Below are 23,169 nucleotides of genomic sequence, written 5' to 3' on the forward strand. Positions count from 1 at the left end.
CACAATATTCCTGTGTTTCCAGCCTCTAACCCACTGCAGACAATTGGGTTTCACAGTGGTGAAACTCTGAACCTCGATCCGGAGGGTCCCAGCAGCACCCCATTCCCCTCCCTGAATTATGCCAGAGCTCAGCAGGGCTTGGAAACATCTCAGACATCCCTGGCTGATGCAAAATGCTGCCTGGTTATACAGCACTGCTAGGAAGTGGAGAAGAAGAGTTTAGGGCTAAAAAAACCCCCATTTAATTAGCAGCATATCTGCACGAGTTGGATGAATTAAAGTTCACCTCTTCTGACTGCGAAAGTGAATTTTTATAGGTTATTGACCACAAAATGTCTGAAAGCAGGTCTATGGTTTGGTAAACAATTCTTCAGATGTATTGTGCCAAATTTTTAAGCCCAACATTTTGTTTTGCATTACACCTCAAAAAATGACCAAACACACTGAAACAGGAGAGTCGGCAGGTGAAAGGGATGTTGCGAGGTATCTGATGAAATGTCTTCGCACCTGAGGTGAAAAATAACTGACTACAAATAAATCTCTTTTTGTGTCCTGTAACAAGTTAACACGTACAAAACACTTAAGGAAGAATAAAACAACCGCTTCAGTTAAAATCCAAAATGAAAAGCCAGGCAGCCTGCTTTCTGCACTCTTATCCCAGTCCCCTGAAAAGATGGTGTGTCTGTTATGCGTGAAGACAGAGCAGGCACTGGTAAAAGTAAAAAGAGTAGAAGTTTGTAGAGCAACTGCTTGCACAGATCAAGAGATGTGGGAGTGCTACACAAATAGTTGCAAAGGTCAGAGCCCCAGAATACATGAAAATTCACTCAGCAGTCAACTAACGCCGTAGCTTTCAGTCTAAATCTCCCTTCGCTATCTTTGGTGCTAAATCAAGATATAAAATGTACATCTAGGATTTCTTTAAAGCTAATTTAAAAACTAATTTATTTCAAGTGGAAATTAGAAATCAGTAGAAATATTTCGATGAAGACATGTCTTTCAAGCAGAAATTAAAATTAGTAGAAATTTCTGATTTATCTAGTAAAAGGTACTAACAGAGCACTCTTAATTTTCAAAACTAGCGACAACCAAATGCTTTCTTTTAAATCATTTATTTTTCATATTACTACCTACTTATTACTACTAAGGCAGAGATTAAACAGTGATATATATTTGTATTTCATATATGATTTCAAAAAAAATTAATTAAAAGGGAAAAAAAATCACCCCAGTGGCCTGGAAGCATTTATCAGTGCGCTTGTGCTTGCACTGGCAAATATCGTATCCAGATACCACAGACAGATTTCTAGATAGAATTCTCTTGCTTGCAAAACACATCAGTAATAAAAAGAATGCACTGATTTATATGACTTAGCTATACAATCCTTTATTAACTGGTATCATAAACCTGTTGCCACACAGCCAACACTCAATGCTGTCAGAGCTTTCAGGCTAAATAGTCACCAAATCATTTGCAACGACTCACAACGAGTGCCTGCTCAGAGAAACACTTCAAAATTCTCATTTTGAGAAGTGCTGAGAACCTCCATTTCCCACTGACTTCAAGGGAAGCTAGAAGTTCATCCTTCCTCAGGAGCTACCCAAAATTATACTCTCTCCTGACATTTAGACCCTGAATAATGGAAGTTTCCATTGTAATAGTCAACGTACAGATAGCAAACAGAATAGTTTATCAGCAGCTGGTGATATGCTAAGAAATCTTCTGGGAGCAGAAAAGAAAATGACTAATAACCATCATGTGATGCAGAACATTTTTAACGTTTCCACTCAAGTAATGGCTCCTCACAGTGTTAGCACCTTTTTTGTCTCTTAAGCATCCCCTAACTGAGAGCGGCTAAACCACAATATATTATGATTTTAAGTAATGATATTTGCAAGGAAAATATAGATAAATGTCAGTGTGTAACCCTTTTGAATATTGAAACCAGGCTTGAGTCTTGGAAGTTCACTTCCATCTGTAATTTTTAAAAAAGTCACTATACAATAATTATTTTTCTATATGAAAACATAGATTCAGCATGGGAACAAAACTAAGAATGACTGTAATTATTTGAAAGACACTGAGTTAGCATATGGATCTCATTGCCACTTACACATTTTGGTCACTGAAACAAAAAGCTATAAATCAATATGAAAAAGCCATAAATTAACATGAACATTAATCATTCTAATACTCCCACTGTGTCGGACTGATAATTTTTTTTCAGTCTTTCATTCTGACACATTCGCCTTCAGCTATCAGCTGGGTGACCTTTTTTAACACAGTTAAACATTTTGGGCATTGCAAATCTTACTGAAGTAAACATTTTGCAGACAGTCAAATATCATGGATACATTCCTGCCAAAAATATGGGCTCTGAAAACATGAGAGCCCCTGCCTCACATGTCATTGCACTGCCTTTTAATAAGGATTCTAAAATGCAGTGTGAAATACAGCTAAAACGGATGAAATTCTCGTGTTTCATAAACAGGTTCATTTTGCAGATGAAGGAAACTACATCCATCTGTTTCACTTTTTGAAAACATTAATTCCTTGGTAAAATGCAATGATATAACTATAGAGAGCCTTGTCTGGAGAAAGGAAGGAGTAGTTCAGTGATGAAGAGAGGAGTTCAGCCTGCAACACACTCACTCCTTAAAACATCAGTGCAACACTCCTCCCCCCACCCCAAATCCAACAAAAAAACCCTAATCTCAAACAACAGCAAATGCCTAATCAACCTGAAAAACTGAAGGATATGAAAATGAACAATATAAGTGAAAAGAAGTATTTATACAACTGTCTATATCACACCATCAGATCCGAAATGAATGTTTGTACACTTGACAAATCATTGTAACCTAGCAGAAAATTGATAAGCCAGCGACCATCAAAAGACTGGAGTGAGTAGCCTCTGCTCGGCCGTGCAGAGCGAGCTGTCAGCCTTGGGGCTCTGCCTGCCCATCCTCCTTAATTAGAGGTGCTGCATAGTGCAGCATCAGCTACACATCTCCTGGTTCCAAGAGCTAATAACGTCCTCAGATAGCATGGGCTTAATTAAACATCTTCCAGACATTTTAGCAGACGTTTCCTGCAATAATCTTGTTTAGTAACAAACTATTAAAAAGAATTGACAGAGAAGAAATATATCAAGTTGTTACAGCAACTGAGGTTATTTGGGCCAGAGTTATATGTCTGCAATTAAGGATTCTGTAACTCTGAGCAATTAAAATATCATTTAATGTAAAGACTAATTAATTCTAAACACATATTTTTCCCATGACAAACTTTTATGATTATTTAATTTATTCCATTCTAATTACACTTTAATTATTCTACTCTTGTATAATATTATACTGTTATTCTGGCATTTGACCAATGAAGACAATAAATTGATTGCAGTTCCGTTGCACAAGAGCAGGAACTGTCATGCCAGTTTCAACACCACATTTATTTATTTGTCTGTTCTATTACTTTTCTTTTCCTCCCACGGGGCATTGGAACATGAAACACAGCACAAATCGGATGATATTTTGTCTTCTATACTTTTGTCTTCAAAGTGTGAAATAGAACTTAAGGTGTTTTAATGTTAGGGAAATGTATACATAGCATTATATTACATAATAAAAATATAACCTAAAGGAAATTATCTTGTGCTTCTAAAATACACAATGACTTATCAACTGATTCTCAATGCACGGGACCATATCCAGAGCTGCTAGAAATCACACTGACACTGAGGTCTGCCCAGGATCTGGCCCGATAAAGTAAACAACTATGGAAAAGAGACGAAAATCCATTTTCATATTCATCTTAAAAATACATTAATTTCAGTATCTCGGTAAATTTTACGAGACACTGCATTTTAATTTTGCATTGAGTTACCTGAGATTCACCTAGAACAAAAGTATATAAAATTCCAATAAGAGTAATATATAAAAATATTCTATTACACAGAGAATTAGTGGTGTAATTTATTTTGCTTTGGCCATACTTGCAGTAAAAATCACTGCCGTTTATGGTCAGAAGTCCTTGAGTTTCTTTGAATAGTAAAGTTCCCGAAATTCAGATTTGGTAGGAGGAGATACCGAGCAGTGATTCTTATGAAGACACAGTGAAGCAATCTACTTTTCATGTACTTTTAAATGTTCTGCTCATGTTCCTAGCTATATGCTTTCTTCTGCTTGTGAAATACCCTCCTACTGTATACGCCTTACAAAAGGCGAGACGCCTTGCAGAGGGAGGTAATTAAATTAAAATGCACTGCAAGCTGAGCTCTGAAAGGGTTTTCCAAAATATTTCCTTTTACTTTAATCACACAGTTTATATTTCATAGAATTAAAAAGTGCAAAATACCTTCACAAAATACATACCTTAAAAGAGGAAAAAGAGATTCTGCACTTCACTTAACAGGCTAAGTTCTTGACCAGCATTGCCATAGTGGGAGATACATTTATATTACAATTTTGTACATGTCAGTATTTGTTTCATAACTGTTAAAAAAAAGAAACTGCAAACGGGATACATTGATGCAAACTTAGAAGGAATATTAAATCACCAAAGGTAACTCTTATTTGCATCCAGTTCATGTTTCAAATTCTAAATCTCGGATCTGCTCTACACCCACCCAAAACACTAGCTGATATTTGTGAGAGTGCTCAGACATGGAAGGGTTTGCAAGATTCATTCATTACAGCATTTCATAAATTTCTTAGAAGGTTTAAATTTCTTTAGAGGTTTTCTGCTTCTGCATTAACTACAGCACGTCTCTGAGACCATGGGTCATCCTTTGCAGATAGAGAAACTGAGGCAGGGACGGTATGTGACCTGCAGAGGTGGCACAGTCACCAAAACCGGGGTTAGGACTCCACTCGCTGACTCCTGGCACTGCCAGCCCCTTCCCACAGCCAGTGAGATTCACAGGCCGTGTAGCATTTTAAGAAACAAAGTGATGTGGACAGTACTTTATTCTGAATTGATTCATCAGGCTAAAACTTGAAATACTTCTTCAGGTTAAATTTCAAGGTCAGAAGTGTTTCAGTAAAGACTACACCACGTGAAACAACACATTTTACCTCCTCCAAGAACCCCTTCAGTATTTAAAAAAAAAGGGAAGACTTAATGCTATATATCTCTCTCTCAAATATGAGTCAAAGTTACAGATCATAAAGTACTTCTACGCTATGAAACATCCCCCCAAAATTCAAGCTTAATAACTAATGGCATGTGTCATTTGTCTATTAGGATTCCCACCCAACACAGCATAAGTGTTTGCATAAACCAAGCTATTGGAGAGCAAATTAGTCCAAGAAATCTAACAAGGATCGCTGTAATTCCAGTGCAAACAGGAATGACATTTACAAGGCAAATATTACCTGAATATAATTTTTTAAAAAAATGTTTATTTTAACAGTTTAGGCTAAGCTTACACATTAGATACAAAGTCTACTGTTCTTTCATTCCAGTTTGATCACTTAAGTCTACATCCATTCTGATAAGCGTGTAGGATGCATTAATTAAATATGCTAATCTCCAAGGCTTGGAGATAAGAGTGATCATATGTTAAACAGTTCAAGTGTTACAGTGTGAGGAATGTTACTAAAAAGCTGGTGCCTCATTTAAAGGCAGCTGAGCTTCATTCCTGTTTCCAATGAGCTTCATCCCCGTCTCCTCCACCCCTATGTTCTCATCAGTTTCTCTGTGCTTCAAGGAGCAATGCTAATTACTATTTAGCAAATGCAGAGAACTAAAACCAAAGTTACAGAACAGAGTTACAAAGTTTACACACCTAACTTCCAGCCTCACTCCTCTCTTCATCACCGAACTACTCCTGACCAAAAATGCAGTGAAAAATGCAAAACCGTTTCACTGTCTACTTTGAAACTTTGAACAATTCTGCAGTACCTGAACTTGAACTCCCAGCCTGCGAGTGCCTGCTGAACAGCCCCCTATTGTACTGCACTTTTATGCTGGCAGGAACTGGAGTGTCAATCTTTCATCAGATAATCAGATTATGTCATGTTCTGACCAAATTCATTAGGAAAACTTTTACCAACCCTATTATCTCAAACCAGAAAATCCAGATCAAAGTATAACCGATTTTACAGCACAATAAAACTGTTATAAATATTTAAACACTAATTAAAAGGCTTCTTTTGTGAAAAGTAAATAAATAATTGAAAGCTACCTCTTCTTATAAATGCTATTCAGTGCAACCATATTTATCTCATGCTTCTCAGAAAAACAGGACCTATGTATGGTGGAGAGTGGGAAGAAATGCACTTGAGAATAGTCATTTGAGAAGACAGAGGGCTGCTAGACTTCTAAATCATTTGCCTAAAGTAAGTCACACTGAGTGCTCACTCTAGTGACAAAGCATTAACCCCTCAATGTCTTTGCTAACTCCATTCATATTGGGCAATCGTCTCTACTTGCAGATGTATTGGATGGACATTGTATGCAAAAAGAGAGAAGAAATACTTTTTAAGGAAATCCTACATCACTGAGTCATTTTCCAGTAAATGCAATTATATTGTAATTTGTTTTCCTCCTAAAATATGTGCGATCTGGTCTCCTAAAAAGGTAAATAACTAAGTTTGGCAGATGTACTTTCTGCTTTTTGAGCAGATATGACACCTGCATAAAACAAACACTGAACATAAGAGACTACTGAATATTTTCCTTTGTCTCTGTTTCAGGTGGATAGCAAGCATGGCATAAGAGACAATCAAAGAATTCATATTAATATAAGCAATAGCAAGCAACTGAGTTTAGACTAATCCATCAGCTAGAGCAGCAATGACAAATAACAACAGGATAGTCATCGATATTGATTTCACATATTTTTCAGTACTACAATCGGATTCTCCATCTGTAACTCAAACTTTAAAAGTATGATAATTTACGGAAAGGAGATTAATTTAGCCATTTTGAGTCAAAGACGTATTTCATAGCTTCATCCCAAATCCTGTATATTGTTAGGATCCCTTCCCCTTTGAAGACTTAGTGAATGATTGAAGCTTCTACTTTCTGAGAAACAGATAACACAAGACTAGTAATCTGACTCTAAGCCACTGGATAAAGGCAGTTTGTTTCCTCTTAGCCCATCTGTCAACACCTCTTCAGTAATTAGTCCTAATTATTACAAAAGGCTAGCCTCCCATTCGCATTATTAAATCAGAAATAGTATCATAGCCAGGTATCTTTCAACGCTTACCAGACTGGCGACCTTCGATTTCATTGAATCTTCTATCAGTATCCGCCTTTGGAAGAGCCTTGGCAGTAATTTTAGCATCAGCTTCAAAGATGCAGATCCCACAGTGGAATTCCAGGGATGCATTCATATACACACCCACATCATGTGACAGGAGAGCAAGCAACACAATTGACCTTTGCATTGTTCTCTAAACTCCCGTGATATAAACCACACATCTCAATTTTATACAATAGCACTGGTTTTTTGCCTGTGTGCTTGGAACTGCTCCTTTGAACTAAATGCTGATAGGAAAAATAGTGAAACTGTGTCTAAAAAATGAGGGTCAAATCTTTGTTAGGAAAACAATACATCTGTAACTTTTTTTTCAGACCAAGATACATTTGCAAGAAGTAAATAGTAACTAAAAATATGCCTAAGTGTATTTAAGCGTGAAGATTTAAAAGGTTTCTTTTGTTTATTTTTGCCCAGTAGCTGAAGTACTTCCCCAGAAAACTGGAAAACAATAAGGACAATGACATCGAAACTCTCACGGAACCAAGGCTCAATTAGCTGAGGCTTTAGCCAGACATTTTTAAGCTCTTCATTAGTGTTAAAAAGAGACTCTTAAGAAGCAAACACTCAACTTCTTTTGATTAAAAGCCAAACATGTTTCCCAATAGCACATCTGAGACCACAAGTGAGGATCTGTAGACACTGGATTTCTCAGCAGAAGAGCACTACCAGTTTCCTCAGACACACTGAGCCAACCCAAGCCGCACTGATACACTTCATGGCTCGTGTACGTATCTCTACAAAACACTTGTGCCCAGAGCAAAGGAGCTACACAAATACTCAAAAGTCTCCACGCGAACAAAGCCACATCCACAAATTGAAACAGATAACATTTTTTGTTCATATATTATGTTTCAAAAAATAAAGCATGTAAATGACAATTTATTTAAAAAAAACCCAACACCCTATTTTAAAGAACAAAACCTTTTAAGATCTATATTAGTGTTCTATATTAGTGATTTTTTTTTTCCTCTTTGCAGGTCTCCTCTAAATGCTACAGATGGTGATAGCAAGCAATATCTAAATAAATTTTAAAAAGGAAGATACAAGTAATAAAAGAGCTAGCTACTATATAAGAAGCAGTTGCCTACACAATTAGGTTTGACTGAGCGATCAGAGTTGGGCAGGCTCTGAACAGTGTGTACGAGGAGGATCTCCCAGCCCACAGGGATGTCACTGCAGCTCTGTGCTGTCACTGAGGCCAGTGCCAGGAACGGGGACCACGTCCCAAGTTCTAGTCCCTTGGTCTGTGGATGTGGTTGGCCTAAAGTCCTTCTTCTGTCTCTTTCTCTCAGCCTGGCCTACTTGGAACTAGCACAAAGACACCTCAGTAGCACACAGTGCTGGAGCATGAAGCAACTGCTCTGATCCAGCTTCCCGCATACCTTCCTGCTAGAGTTCTCATGGCACCATACAGCTTCACTGCACCTGGACAGCTTTTCACTTCAGAGATAACTAAAACTCACTGCCAAGAAAAATAAACACACAAACTTAACATCCATTTTCCAAGTTGTACATTTTCCAATAAATGCCATGTTAGTAACATGCACAGTAACAGGCAGGCGTCTGACTGTCAGTGGGTCAGACTCTAAAATACATTAACACTTCAGGTATCCGCAGTGCAGTATCAACACACTTGCTACCAGTTTTATCTTCATGATCCTTGGAGGATCCGGTGTACTAATAGTAGAACCGTTTGAAGGAAAACATTGTATGTTACTAGCACTGCAATAAAAAAATGCCCTGCAGGGTAATACGGCTGGTCCATCTAGCCTAGTACCCTGCTCTCACGAGCACCTTGCTATGCAGGGGAAAGACAAAATCTGACTGCTTCTGCAGTCCATCCCCTCAGCTCTCCTCCATACATAGTTGCTGTATTAATGATGTTACAGGGCACATAATTTCACTCTCCATTTGTAACCCCGCTGTTTATGAAATTATCTAACCCCCTTTGAACCTGCTGATACTGCTGCCTTCACTACCTCCTGGGGTAAAAAAAAAAATTCTCTATCTGAAGTTTCAGAAAATGATGGAGAATTTTCTTCTATGGGTTTTAAACTTGATCTCCTACCAGCTTCACTAAGTGCTCACTAGTTCTTGTTCTTGTATTGCAGGACTTAGAGGGCACCAGTTTCACATTCAGCTTTTTCATCACTTTCATGATTTTGTAAATCTCAGTGACAAATACCTGTCTGTCTTTGAACTAAAGAGTACCAGTCCTGTTGAATCTCTCCTCATATGACAATTGTTCCATTTCCCCAGTCGTTTCAGTTGCCATTTTCTGCACCATCTCTCCCTCCACTAAAACAATCTGGAAAAGCAGAGAACAGAACACAATACTTCAAACGTGGGCCCAGTGAGGTTTTTCCTTAGCAGCAAAATTACATCCTTGATGGGATAAATCTTCACTGACCTCAAAAATCAGATAGCACTTTCAAGATAGAAGTTACTTCTTTCTGCAACAGATGTAAATCCAGCTAATTCACCTGGCAAAATAAGTTATCTTTGTTCTCAGTAGCTTAGAACTTCTGCTGCAGAACAAGCCAACAGTGAAAAAGCCAAGTGTAAGCGCACTGCCCAAGAATTTTCCTCCAGAAGAAATAGCCTAGTATTTTAATAGCCCTTCCTGAAACACCTATGCTTCCTGGAATTGCTAGTTAAAATCCCAGATGAATTGATAATGTTATCTGTCCATCTATCCTACACCACTGTGTATCATTCAGGGAAGAAAGATCCACACTACATGAATGCTTGAGAGCTTTGGTCCATTTTTATAGCAATAAGCCCTGTAGCTTTTCTTGCTGACTTGGGCCAAAACTCCTCTAATACATCATGCTGTTGCTCTCCATTCCCAGCTACGTGCATTTAAGTGGCATATTTTACAGTAAACCAGACCCTTCCCTATTTTAAGGTTACTTTGTACTATGGGGAAATGCTGGGAGTGGCAATGGGTTGCCTTTTTCCCTTGATTTTCATTTCATGTCATTAACTTTCACGGAAGAGAAAGTGTTTGCGTCAAAAAGAGTCAGCAATTATAAAAGCATATGTGCACACGTAATCTCAAAAGAATAATGAAATTAGATCCCAGCAGGAGTTACAAAAGGAAACGTATCTTTGTCCCAGTTGTATGAGCCACCCAAGTCCTGAGGAGACCACGCTGAAATCTTCCAGTCTGTACACAACGTTGCAGCAATGCAACCACAGCACTGCCCTGGCCTTGCTTCTGCCACCATGTGCCCAAGGCTACCAGCAAGATTCTACTGGGACATTGGTGCCACATGTCCCTGTGGTCACCCAGAAATGCGTCTGTCTCAAAATACAAGGAAAGGGATGGATCTCATGGCCTTTACCTGGCAGTTTTGCCCAAGCGGAGAGGAAAAGATGAGGCCCCGTGTTCCCAGTGCAGTCTTTGCAGGAGGAAATGAGATCTTGATTTCATGACAAGGCTAGCAAACTACCTGTGCGAAGCAGAATATGCATTTTTAGATACTAGACTTTAGAATGTTTACATTAGTATGTTCTCTATAAATGTAGTTCTGCAGTTTCCTCAGTTTCCACTCTCCAAAATACTTACATGCATCAATAAATACACAAAGGTACCACCACTAAATAACACTGATTGTAAAGAGACTACTCACATAGTGGAGATGATCACACACATCTGCAGCAGCCATGGAACATTAACCAAGCAACGGGCTTTAGCCCTCTCAAACACAAAAGTCTTCATAATAATGTGTTTTGTATAAAACCAGATTACAGTTTAACCTGCGAGGTCTTTGGTATGTCCCTTTTTTCAAGTCTGCAAGTACTAGTTTCAGGGAAGGAGTCTGTGCCAAAGTATATTATACCTACTATGGCAATAAATTCTTCATGGATGAGGTTTTATACATAAATTACCCTCATTTACAGTCTCTGAATGCTCTTCTAAATTTTATGGGATAATATGAATTATGAGCACCCATGTATTTCTTGTAGGTATACTGCGATTCAGATTTTTTTCTACTATATTAAAAGATTATACAAGAAGAGTTGGACTCTACACGTCTCTCCCCTGGCCCGTATTGAACAAATGTGATAACACAGACCAGTCAATTCCTTATGAGAAGCGTACAGCCTGCTATAAAGATATGTATGTATGAATTAGGTCTAACTAGGATTAAATATGAATCACATGGTTAAACAAAAGCACTAAAAATATCATAAAGGTTTTTTTCTAAACCTTATAAACTTAGATTTCTTAAGCTGTTATTTCTTGGTTTAGTTACTGGTACATTTATGGTTTGGAAAAATAACTCCTTTTAAATAAATTGTACATTTAGAGTGCACAATTTACGTTTAATTGAAGCTACCATTGTAATCTTTACAAAACTTGGCTGGATTTCAGTGGCTGGGCTTTAGGTATTTTGCTGGTTCTGCTGGATTTTTAAAACCCTGGAGATCTGGGAATGGAATGAGTCTGTTCACTGTTATTATTAGTTTCTAGTAAATACTGTCGGTGACCCACTGGAACCTAAATCCTAGCCATTCTTCGTGTATCTGCTGAATACTGGGTGCTTTGGACTCAGTTCATAGACAATGCTTGCCTCGGAACAAAGTTCCAGGTTTCCACAGGAACCGCTAACAATGTGAACAGGACCCCAATTCTGTAAACTGCTCTAGCCCCCTTCACAAGAACAGGTCCAGGATCAGCCACTTTTCTGCAAGGACATACTCTTGCTCCACTGTTTTAAGCAGCAACGGCCCTTCAAAATGCACCTACTCACAGCCACTGAAACCACGAGGCAAAACACAGCAGGAGTGGTACGGATGGTAGGGGAATGCTTGCCATGCTCCCACAACACCAGGGGAAGGATCGGGCATGAAGGCTCATCAACAAGATCAGACAAAAGAGAAAACACTGAATCATATTAAAGTAATTACCAGAAAGTAAGACTTCTGTAAAATATTTGCAATCTGCTAGTTGAAGCCTTCAGGCTCAGTCTTGTACGGGCTGCATGTGGCGGCAACACCCCAGGAGGTGCTCCAGGAAGAACGGGTGACTCAGAGGCACAATTCCTCCCTTGCATGGGAGAACAAATAATTTCCCTTCATTTCAAACTCAGTGTACTCCCACTTTACCTCTAACCAGCCTGACAGCACAGAACGGCCCTGCTCCCCCTCTGCTTGCCCTGCTTCCACGAGGGACGGAAGGACCAGGCACCAAGGCCCCATGTCTCTCTTTCCCATCTCCCCCAACCCAAAACCGCAGTCTAAAGTGCCCACATGGGACACATTTACTTCCCACTCTTGCCCCGAGGTGCTACTAGGGACAGGAAAAATCCAGCATGGAGATATTATCAACAGGAAAGAGAACGCTAGTTAGAAAGAATATACATCGTCACTAGATAATGATAACCACATTCAATGGGCACAAGCACAAAGGTAGGAATTTTGGAGATTCTCCCCTTATTTTAAAAAATAGGGGATTATTACAAAAATGCCCAATTACACCGTCAGGCACTACATATTATTTATTATATAAAATCACTATAATTAAATGCTAAGTGCTGATTTCAATTATTTAGTGGTGGAGCAATAAAATAAGCAAGTGCCTTTAAAATGTTATTTTCAGAGTAAACACAGACTACAAAAAGAGCTAAACAATGACCAGTTGGGACCTCAGATGACCTATGGTAAACATGAGATTCAAGGTGCAAGGATTCTTAGGTCCAGTGTAGCAGTTAAGCTCTGTCCCTCAGAACCACTTTTTCGCTGTAAGCTTACAGTGGAGCTAGCAAATGGGAAAATAAAAGAGTGAAATCCTGTCCTGACTGGGTTAGTTACCACGTCACCTTAAACTAGCCACTTGGGAAAAACAAAGACAGAGACTAATATAGACTAAAACAAATATAGAGACTAAAAATATTAAAGATCTGAAGCAGTGAGGTAGTTCAGGCCCTGTCTGCACATGCCTCTCCACCAAAGGACCAGACCTGTGTTCATTAGTGTTGGAAAACCTTACAGGATCATATTAAAAAAAACCTCCACATTTTAATTGGAAAATTAGTTCCAAAACATAACCTTTATTAAAAAATATCATCCCAAGCATAGGAAATAAAGAATATTCCCAGTAGAGATTCTCAATAAGCTATCTGTCATAATGTGGGAAAAAAGACCGCAATATTAAAATTTACCCGTTTTATTTCGGAGCAAAATAACAGTCCTGGACAAACGGTGATAAAAACATCCAGCAAGTAGGAGCGAAGCCACAGCAAACCAGGCACTGTAGTGTCCTTGAGCAGGATGTAGTGCGTGCTGTCCTGAACAGGGACACCTCTGCCAGCCAATGAAGGGGAAGTGACCGTGCCACCTTCCTTCCTTCTTGCTGTAACTGATGGTGCTCAGAGGGAAGATCTCCAGCACGGCTCCAAATCTGCAAGGCTCAAGTGCTGCCAGCGTGCCAGACTCATCCAAACAGAGCAAAATAATGGGTGGATGTGGAGCTCCTAGACTGCCTTTACCTCAGAAGGTGACCCTTGCAGAAGTTGAAATGGATGACACTGAAAAATTCTTCATGTTTGGCATTATATTAAGATTATTTTTAAGCAAAACAGAGAATGCAGACCACTTAGATTCATGTTTCTGACATACTTTTGTTTTTCTAGGTAGATTTTCAGCTAAACAAAAGCTTAGCCAGGAATGTCCAGATCAAACGAAATGTCCTATTAAGTAAATACAGATGATTATTCTTTGCTCTGCTACATGCTTCTCCTTTACCAAGAACAAAACAGGACTTGTCAAAAGAACACATTTTGACACTAGAATAATGACCATTCCCAACCCCACAGCTCCATTTTTATTATAAATAAAAACTCCAAAGGTCTTCCACCAGCCTCAGTGGCTGGGAGAGAGTGGGAAGAACGATGTGTTAAGCTGCAAAGGAGGAAGTACTTATGCCAACTGGAAAAATGGACTATAAAAAGCTTTTCTTACACAAACACAGGAGGAAGCAACCAACACCCTCAATTGTTGCAGTGAAAGGTGGGGGACCTAAACACACAACTAGGGAAAGAAAAAGTGAAAATTAAGGGAGCCCTGAATGTTTCACATGTTCCAAATTACTCTCAAATTTGAATGCCTTGTTCAATAAGGTCAAACTGTTAGACACAACAGACCTGGCAAATCTCATGCAAAGAGTAGAAACACTGTATAAAAGTAGCAGCGCTGTGGACTCTCTCTCTCTCTCTCTGCAAACCACTGTGAGCTGGGTGGAGAGCCCTCTGCATCTGGAACAAGGGATCACAGTGCAAAAGAGAGGTCATGGTGCCGTGCTGGGGGAAAAGTGTGCACCACCACAGCAAGCCACTTCTGCTCCAAGGTCCTCTACTACTCAGCAGAGTCTCCAGCTGCACGCCAGGAATGCATCCCCTCCAGTCACACAGTAACACGTTCACCCAGCTGGGAACCAGCGTGGCATCATCTCAGTTGTTAGAAGACAGAAGAATCAAAGGGTCTAACGCAGGTGTAAGAATTCAAAGCGCAGCTTCAGAAGGTCAAATACGCCCATCACAGAAAAGAAAATTTCTTAGAGAGCTAAATACTGGCAGATAAGAAATTCTAACAAGGCAGATCGAGGAAAAAGGAGGCAGGCGGTGAAGCTGGCTGTCCTGATGATACTTCCTCTGGAGAAACTGCACATGGGCTTTTGCACTGGCAACCCCCAGTGGACACCAGCCATCACGGAGACAGGCTCACACACTTCCACGTCCCAGGCAACAGTCCTATATGGCAAGTATTCTGATCCCTATCAGACATAAAGCCTCTAAGGGAGACAGAACCAAAAGACAGCTCCCACGATGATCTACTGCCACTTCAGTAGCCTCATATTTTTCCATTAAGGTCATTTTCCTTATCCGTGAAAATATATTGGCTCCTGGCATTTAGCAAAGTCATAACCTTCTGGTTACAGAGCTTGAACTTGTCAGCAATTATTTAGTGAGTGCAACAGAGCCAGGCCAGAATGTAGATATGTAGTGCACAAATTCTACTAATCTTCACAAAATCATTCCTTCTCCAGCCAGCCACTATATAAAGGATACAAAGCTGACCGCAAATCAGGTAGAGGTTTATCTTCCTAACGAACCTGCCTTTTCAAGGTCATTTTACTTAAAAATTGCTTACGCAGTTTTGAATATCCAAAATTTATAAACTACTACACATTAAAGCCAGAGAGGGCATCACACTATTCAAGTGGAAACAGAGAGCCCACGTTCTCTCCTGCCTCCTGAATACATCAAGTTGGTTTGGAATTGTTGTAAATAACAGTTGGGAGCATACTAAACACTTGGACAACACACACCTAACAACCTGGGGTAAAATCGCATCCTTCCTCTGCTGCTCACTTAAACGAAGGTGTTAGCATTGTTTTGCTCCAGACAACAAAAGAGAGCAACATAACTTAGTGCTTTAAACACCAGGTGAGTCAATACAAAAGAAACCAATCTGCTTTCCTCCTGGCATTAATGGTCAATGCCAAGCTGACCAGGACACTGGGCTCTTGAATAAGTTCTTTATTTTGCAGAGCCTCAAGAAGTTGTTTTGCAGTATAATGATTACAAACTGAGAACCCACAGCTGCACAGACATGGCTCTGAGCAACCTTAGTCCTAGATGGCTCCTATCCTCCTCCATCTCTGTCTCTGCTCACTTTATCACTTCGTCTCATTGCTTTAGGTGGGTCTGTGGGTGGTTTTCACATTATGTCTGTCCATGGGTCTTATCCACAGCTCACCCTGCATAGACTTCAAATCCTTGATATATTTCATTTGTAGCACTACTTCCCCCACCTCCCAACACTATGACTTTTTCTGCTCAAATAGCCTAATCCCTCTCTCAGGGCAAAATCTGCACTGTAAACTCCTGCCTCTTGATTTATATGTGTAGAGAAACAGGCAATTCTACAACATGAATTAAAAAAAACTCAAAACCCCAAAAACCGCTCAATCCTCCTGTTTCTATTTCTCAAGAAGTTACTTTATTGATATTCAAACTCAAATCCTGATGACAGAAACTTGCATTTTAAGGAGAGGCAAGTAGAAATTTCTTATCAACTGAACAAGTTGAGCTATGCTTCTGGGTATGTTACAATATCTTGTTTTGCATCGGACTTACTCTAGAAAACACAGAACAATTGATAGTTTTGTCAGCCACCAGCTAATCAAATGAAAAATTATTAGGCTTAGAAAAATAATAAAAGCAGAAGCCAGCTGTGCATTTGTTGGATGAAAATCCCAGTGTCTCCCATGTTAACTCATGTGCATTTCAATTTCTGGGAAGAAAATAATGGGAGTTTCTCCACCCTTTCTCATGTGAGCCATAAAATAGATTTATTACCTAGGATATATTCTGTTTTTTCTCCTGAGGAAAAAAGAAAGTGGTGGAACAAGTTCATTTTTTTCCCTTCTACAACTAGGATTTTCTTTATAATAAACACAGAGTTTAATTTTCGTATCATATGGCCCTTCCATTTAATGCTTTGGTCACACTTTTTACCTTTCTAAAGCTTGAATTGTAGCATTTTTATTTCAGTGGGGAATCTACAGCTGCTACAGCTGCCTGAGTGCGAAAGTGCATCCCAAGATTCCTATCTCGTACATTTTGAAGCAGAATCCTTTTCTCTCCCAAATCAAAGAAATTTAACTTCTACTGAAAAAATATGGAATATCTAAAAAAACCTGCAAAACATTAATCGATGTTTCTTTCCAAATAGTTAATAGTTCTTGCTCAACTTTACCTTATGCTGAACATTCACCAGCAGCTCTGGCAAACTTAGGCTGCAAACTCAGAGGCTTAGGACAGGGTTACATCTCATCTGGGAAGGTTTTCCTGTACAAATTACTATTTTTTTTTCTGTAATGGTCACCTTCTGACCTCTAAAAATATTTAATGAAAGAGGAAATTTGCTGACTAAAAGATTTTTTGCCCCTAAGACTCCTGATTTGCTTACAATATGATGTTACAATTCTAAAGACCCGTACTAGTAAATCCATTTATAGAAAAGGTGGTTTCCCATATAACTTTCACTTTAGAGATGCAGAAGAGACTGATTCATGTTTTAAATACTTCTGAATCATGACATAGCCTGAATTCTCCAGTTCAGTGGTCTGGAAACTTTCACGGCTAATACATGCCTTTTTAAATGACATCCAGTAATACCACTTTTTTAAAGTAAATCTGTTGACTCTAATATTTGTAGCCTAAACATGCTCTACAGTCCACTCTTGACAATTAGTACCGATCATTTAATGAGTCATTTTTCTCAATGCAGCAGACCTGATATCTCTCAAAGTTCCACTTCTTTCAAACACCCCTATGACACATGAGCATTTACAGCAAGCCATAAATGCCACTGGAACAATTCTTGAAATTACGAGCTATGCCATCATTAGCTGCATATAATTAAAAAGCACCATAGGAATTGCATTCACTACAGTTGTGAAATTATTTTCATTGCTTATGAAGAGCAAAAAGATCCACTTTTTATCACAGAACTTAAAAGGAAGCTGGTTTGCTGGGCAAAAATTGTGCAGGTTTTTTGTAAACTTATTTCTCCTTGCTTTGTCATTACTTTTACTGCTCCATAGAGACAAATCATTTGGGGAAAAAAAATGCAGTAGCTAAAGTAATTTTCAAGCTATTACCAATTTGAAACCCTTCATTTGGACTACCAAGTATATTCTAATGCAGTCAAACTGCATTCTTACAAAGAAAGCATAAATCAATCCACAATGATATTTTTGGGATCAAAACACTAATTCTGCTACCACGCTTGCTTTTTTTCTTTATAAAGACATACACGCCAATATGTAATTCTGTGCTGACATTTCGGGTTTGTGCAGAAGTAACATCAGCATTACAATTTAGAAGAGGTGCCCAAAAATGAAAGGTCAATCTTTTTATTTTCACTGATTTGTCTTTGCAATCCCAGAAATCTCACTGACATTGATCTATAAACCAACATAGCTACATACATAGTTATTTTCCTCAGTGAAGACAGTGCTTCACTGAGTATCATTTTGGAAAACAAGAATCTTATGTATTATATCACCATGTAAGTTAATTAGCGGTGACTGGTTTACAGTTCTTAATGTTCTACTGAAATCGTATGTTGTTACGGCTGAGCTAGCAGAATAGTACTCAAACTAAAAATAAAAGGCACACAAACACAAAACATAATATAGCCCGATGTACTACGTGATAGAGAGCCAAAGAAATCGTCTCTTCAGAATATAAGAACAATTACAGGTCGGTAGTTAAGCAATTCTTTGCAAAAAGAGACACAGCATTCTAAAATGGTCAACAGGGTCAGAAAAGGTGCAATGTACTTAGTCAATAGATATGTACCGCCCCAATGTTATGGTTCTAACATTGTAATTCTAATGCTTGAAAATAAATCTTTACACCAATTAACCTGAACCAGACTGTTTATCTGAAATTAGAAATTGAATTCTATTCCAGTGCATGCATCAACATAATTTCCATCTGCAGAATCTTTATAACTGATGACACATCTGAGCCAGAACAAACAGAGTCAGATTTCCCGATCACAGGATATTTTTGCAACAAGAAAAAACTAGTTTACTATATATCAATAAAAATGGTAATAGGAATCATTAAAAAGCAAGACAAATTTACTCTGGTAGTTTCTTTAAAATGTAGTAATTTAGTTAAAAAGAAACAGAATGTCCTCTATATTCCATATAACTTACGCAGACAGGACCAATTATTAGCGAAACACTTCCCAGTCACGGAGCCCTCTCCAAGAGCCTCTCAGAAATGCTACTACAATTGGGAGTTGGTGGAAGGAGCTTTGGAAGAATGACAGATCACAAAGAGACTGTGCTAAAAACCATGGAGAAGTGCTCTTCAACACAATCATCAGAGAAAAAGTTACACCCAGACTTCCATCTCTCATGGCCTCTTTTTTTTTTTCCAGAGCACACACTATGCCTGTTTTTTTTACCTTGATCATTACAAAATGAAGCTACTGACTCTGGGCATGAGATTATTTTCTACTGCAGAGTGGCATATAAAGGAGTTGGATACGGCATTTTCTTCATTTCAGACAACCAGCACTTTTAATAAGAAAAATAGGCAATAAAAGAATCTAAATGTCAGCTATCAGTTTCCAGATGTCACCCAAACATGGCACCATTCTATTCAGAATGCCAGCTAAGCCCACGAAACGCTACACAGCAAAGAAAGCACTTGTGTTGAAAATGCCTGTGACACAGACCGTGTCCCACACGCTCGCTGGCCCTGCAACTCTCGCCTCCAGCGCCAGCAGAGGGAGCAGAAGCCGGCGAACCCGAACACCGGGAACGCCAGCGCTGCGGCTCCTTCAATGAATCAGGCTGTGAAAAACCCACTAAGGCAAGATATTCTCCATTTTCTAACAGTAACTGAAGTAAAGCTCCAGGGCCTCAAGTCAGTCTGTTGGCGTGAGGCTAGTTTTGTAGATTTCTGTACTCTATATCTGAGTAGAAGTTTGCATTACAGAATCATAGAATCATTAAGGTTGGTAAAGACCTCCGAGATCATCAATTCCAACCGTCAACACGATACCAACGTGCCTACTAAACCACGTCCTGAAGCGTCAGATCTACATGTTTCTTGAACACCTCCAGGGACGGTGATTCCACCGCTTCCCTGGGCAACCTGTTCCAATGCTTCACCACTCTTCCAGTAAAGACATTTTTCCTAATATCCAATCTAAACCTCCCCTGGAGCAACTTAAGGCCGTTTTCTCTCATCCTATCGCTTGTTATGTGGGTGAACAGACCAGCACCTACCTCACCACAACCTCCTTTTGGGGAGCTGGATAGAGCCATGAGGTCTCCCCTCAGCCTCCTCCACGCTAAACCGCCCCAGGTCCCTCAGCCACTCCCTATAATGCTCACGCTCTAGACCCTTCTCTAGCTTCATTGCCCCTCTCTGGACATGCTCCAGTCCCTCAGTCTTTCTTGAAGCGAGGGGCCCAAAGCTCAACACTGTATTCAAGATGTGGCCTCACCAGCACTGAATATAGGGGCACAATCATGTCCATCCCTGCTTCTGCTGGCCACACCTTATTTGATATAAAGCCAGGATGCTGTTGGCCTTCTTGGCCACCTGGGCCAATGGTGGCCCACCAAAATGAAATTACGGTGTATTAATTATACCATAACAGAATCACTCTAGATGGAAGGGACTTCAGGAGGTCTGCAGTCTGATCTGCAGTGTAACGCAGGGTCTGAGACCAGACCAGGTTGACCTGAGCTCTACCCAGCTGATAAACACAATGTTATGTTTTTGTAGGACTAGATTATACACACTATTGAAAACACTATGTTTTAATTTTGTGTATGCTTCCAGATGAAGGATATTAAAGCCCTGCCAGCATTCCTGAGGACTACCATTACCATCTTGCAGCTGGCAGGGGAAGGCACAGTGCCAGCGTGGGCCCCACTGAGGCTGTGCATCCCACAGACAGGACAGGAGTCACTCTCAGGGATGCACTTCCCAGCCACACCTCAACCTGCAACGTTCACATAAGCTTGTCCACTGCGGTTTAGTTGTAAACACCTTAAAACCACAACTGCAGTTGCTATAGGACAGCTGTAAAAGCCAATGACAGCCGGGGGTGGTAGGGAGGATTTGGTAAAGGAGTCTGGCTTGGGAGTTTGGTAGGGATGGCTTGGTGAGGGGGGGCTTGGCGGAGAAGGGGGGGGGACTGGCGGAGAAGAAAGGGGGGGGACTGGCGGAGAAGGAATGGGGGGGACTGGCGGAGAAGGGGGGGGGGGACTGGCGGAGAAGGGGGGGGGGGACTGGCGGAGAAGGGGGGGGACTGGCGGAGAAGGGGGGGGACTGGCGGAGAAGGGGGGGGGACTGGCGGAGAAGGGGGGGGACTGGCGGAGAAGGGGGGGTACTGGCGGAGAAGGAGGCGGGGGGACTGGCGGAGAAGGAGGGGGGGAACTGGCGGAGAAGGAAGGGGGGGGACTGGCGGAGAAGGAAGGGGGGGGACTGGCGGAGAAGGAGGCGGGGGGCTTGGCGGAGAAGGGGGGGGGACTGGCGGAGAAGGAGGGGGGGAACTGGCGGAGAAGGAAGGGGGGGAACTGGCGGAGAAGGAGGGGGGGGACTGGCGGAGAAGGAAGGGGGGGGACTGGCGGAGAAGGAGGCGGGGGGCTTGGCGGAGAAGGGGGGGGGGACTGGCGGAGAAGGAGGCGGGGGGACTGGCGGAGAAGGAGGGGGTGGGACTGGCGGAGAAGGAGGGGGGGGGACTGGCGGAGAAGGAGGGGGGGGGACTGGCGGAGAAGGAGGGGGGGGGAGTGGCGGAGAAGGAGGGGGGGGGACTGGCGGAGAAGGTCTTGCTAAAGGGAAAGCTTGTGAGAGAGGGCTCGCAGGCCGGCCGGGGCTCTGCCGCGGGTGTCCCTGCCCCCGGGGCGCTCGGCGGGCGGTGTCCCCCCCCCGCCCCGCAGAGGCGGTGACGGGCGCGCCCGGCCCGCTCCGCCGCCCCCCCACTCACCGGGCGGGCCCGCAGCGATGACTCGGCGCTCCCCGCCTCGCCTCGGGCCTCCCGCCAGGCGCGCGCAGAGGAGCGCCGAGCGATGACGTCACGCGGCGCGCAGGCGCTGGGGGCGCTCAGGGCGGGGGAGGGGGCTGGAACCTGAGGGGCTCGCGGGGAGGGGGCCTTTGGTAGCGAAAATGACGGCAAATCAAGGCTCTGAATCATAGAATCATAGAATAACCAGGTTGGAAGAGACCCACCGAGATCCCATCGAGTCCAACCCTTCTTATCAAACACTAAACCACGTCCCTTAGCACCTCGTCCACCCGTGCCTTAAACCCCTCCAGGGAAGGTGAATCAACCACCTCCCTGGGCAGCCTCTGCCAGTGCCCAATCACCCTTTCCGTGAAAAGAGACTGGGTTTGGAGTTTTAGATAGCGAGCAGCCTTCATCAGGCAATGTGAGGGAGAAATCTCCATCGAGCCTGTGCAGCCAGGCAAGAGAGAGGAGAGATTTCCCACTTAAAGGCATATGGATAAACTTTCCCAGAAATGTTACGCATATTCCATCACAAGGACTCGATTTAATGTTGTTACGAACTTCACAACAGCCAGATCTTTGGCTAATCTTGAGCTCCAGCTCTGACCTTGCTTTTGAGATCAGCAGAGACTACAATCGGAGGTGCCCATGGCAGTGGGGGTGGAACTGGATGGTCCTTAAGGTCCCTTCCACCCTAAACTGTTCTATGATTCTATCACAGAAGAAGACACATCTGCTCAGCACAGATAACACTGAACACAAGGTGTTACAGTCTCCAAAGATGAACAGTCTGGAAATCCAAACACTGAAGGAAAACATGTTCTCAGAGGGACGTTCTATCTAACTTAAAAACCCCACAATTACTTCGATGAAACTTTACCTTAAATAAAAAAAAATTCCACTTTTTGTAATACCTGTGTCCCTTTAAAGATCATCCAGTTCCAGCCCCCCGCCATGGGGACAGGGGCTTGCTGGACTCACCGTTAGGCTTGTTAGGAAGTTTGATCGCTGGGTGCACTGTGCAAAGCTGTAGGTGCTTCTGTGCTTCCTCAGCATTCGTTTCCCAGGAGCTCTGCTGAGCACGGTGTTGTCATGTTCCTGAATTCATTTGCCTCTTTAGGCAACTGCTGTCAACCTTGATTTGTTCTGGGATAAATAGACCCAAGTCTTTCAGTGCAACTTAGTTTTCCAGATGCTGTCTAGCAGGAGAGATTCTAGAGAAGAATGTTGCCTCCTGAAATGGTATCGAATGGAAGTTAATGGTTAGGTGTCATAATTGGACTTAATCAGGCAACAGTGAAATAACCCAGTTTGTTGCTACTAGAACAAAAATGCTGTT

The 23,169-nt window shown here is 41.4% G+C and overlaps 1 protein-coding gene across 4 annotated transcripts in view; it reads right to left on the reverse strand.

The window, feature by feature from the left end:
• The window catches only part of GNB1L (G protein subunit beta 1 like), a 46,492-nt gene extending 23,385 nt beyond the window's left edge, over nucleotides 1–23,107 (reverse strand). For 2 of the 4 annotated variants that reach the window (XM_069871101.1, XM_069871097.1), the window contains exon 1: nucleotides 7,218–7,355. In XM_069871101.1, the coding sequence (XP_069727202.1) occupies nucleotides 7,218–7,340 (123 nt within the window). In that variant the 5' untranslated portion in view covers nucleotides 7,341–7,355. Of the gene's footprint in view, nucleotides 1–7,217; nucleotides 7,356–9,456; nucleotides 9,580–10,618; nucleotides 10,727–21,809; nucleotides 21,855–22,811 lie in introns of those variants that run through there. The other 2 variants (XM_069871100.1, XM_069871098.1) reach the window with 2 other exon arrangements.
• Between the last annotated feature and the right edge of the window lie 62 nt (nucleotides 23,108–23,169).

This window comes from Phaenicophaeus curvirostris, chromosome 17 (genome assembly GCF_032191515.1).
Source record: "Phaenicophaeus curvirostris isolate KB17595 chromosome 17, BPBGC_Pcur_1.0, whole genome shotgun sequence".
In the NCBI taxonomy this organism is placed as follows: Eukaryota; Metazoa; Chordata; class Aves; order Cuculiformes; family Cuculidae; genus Phaenicophaeus; species Phaenicophaeus curvirostris.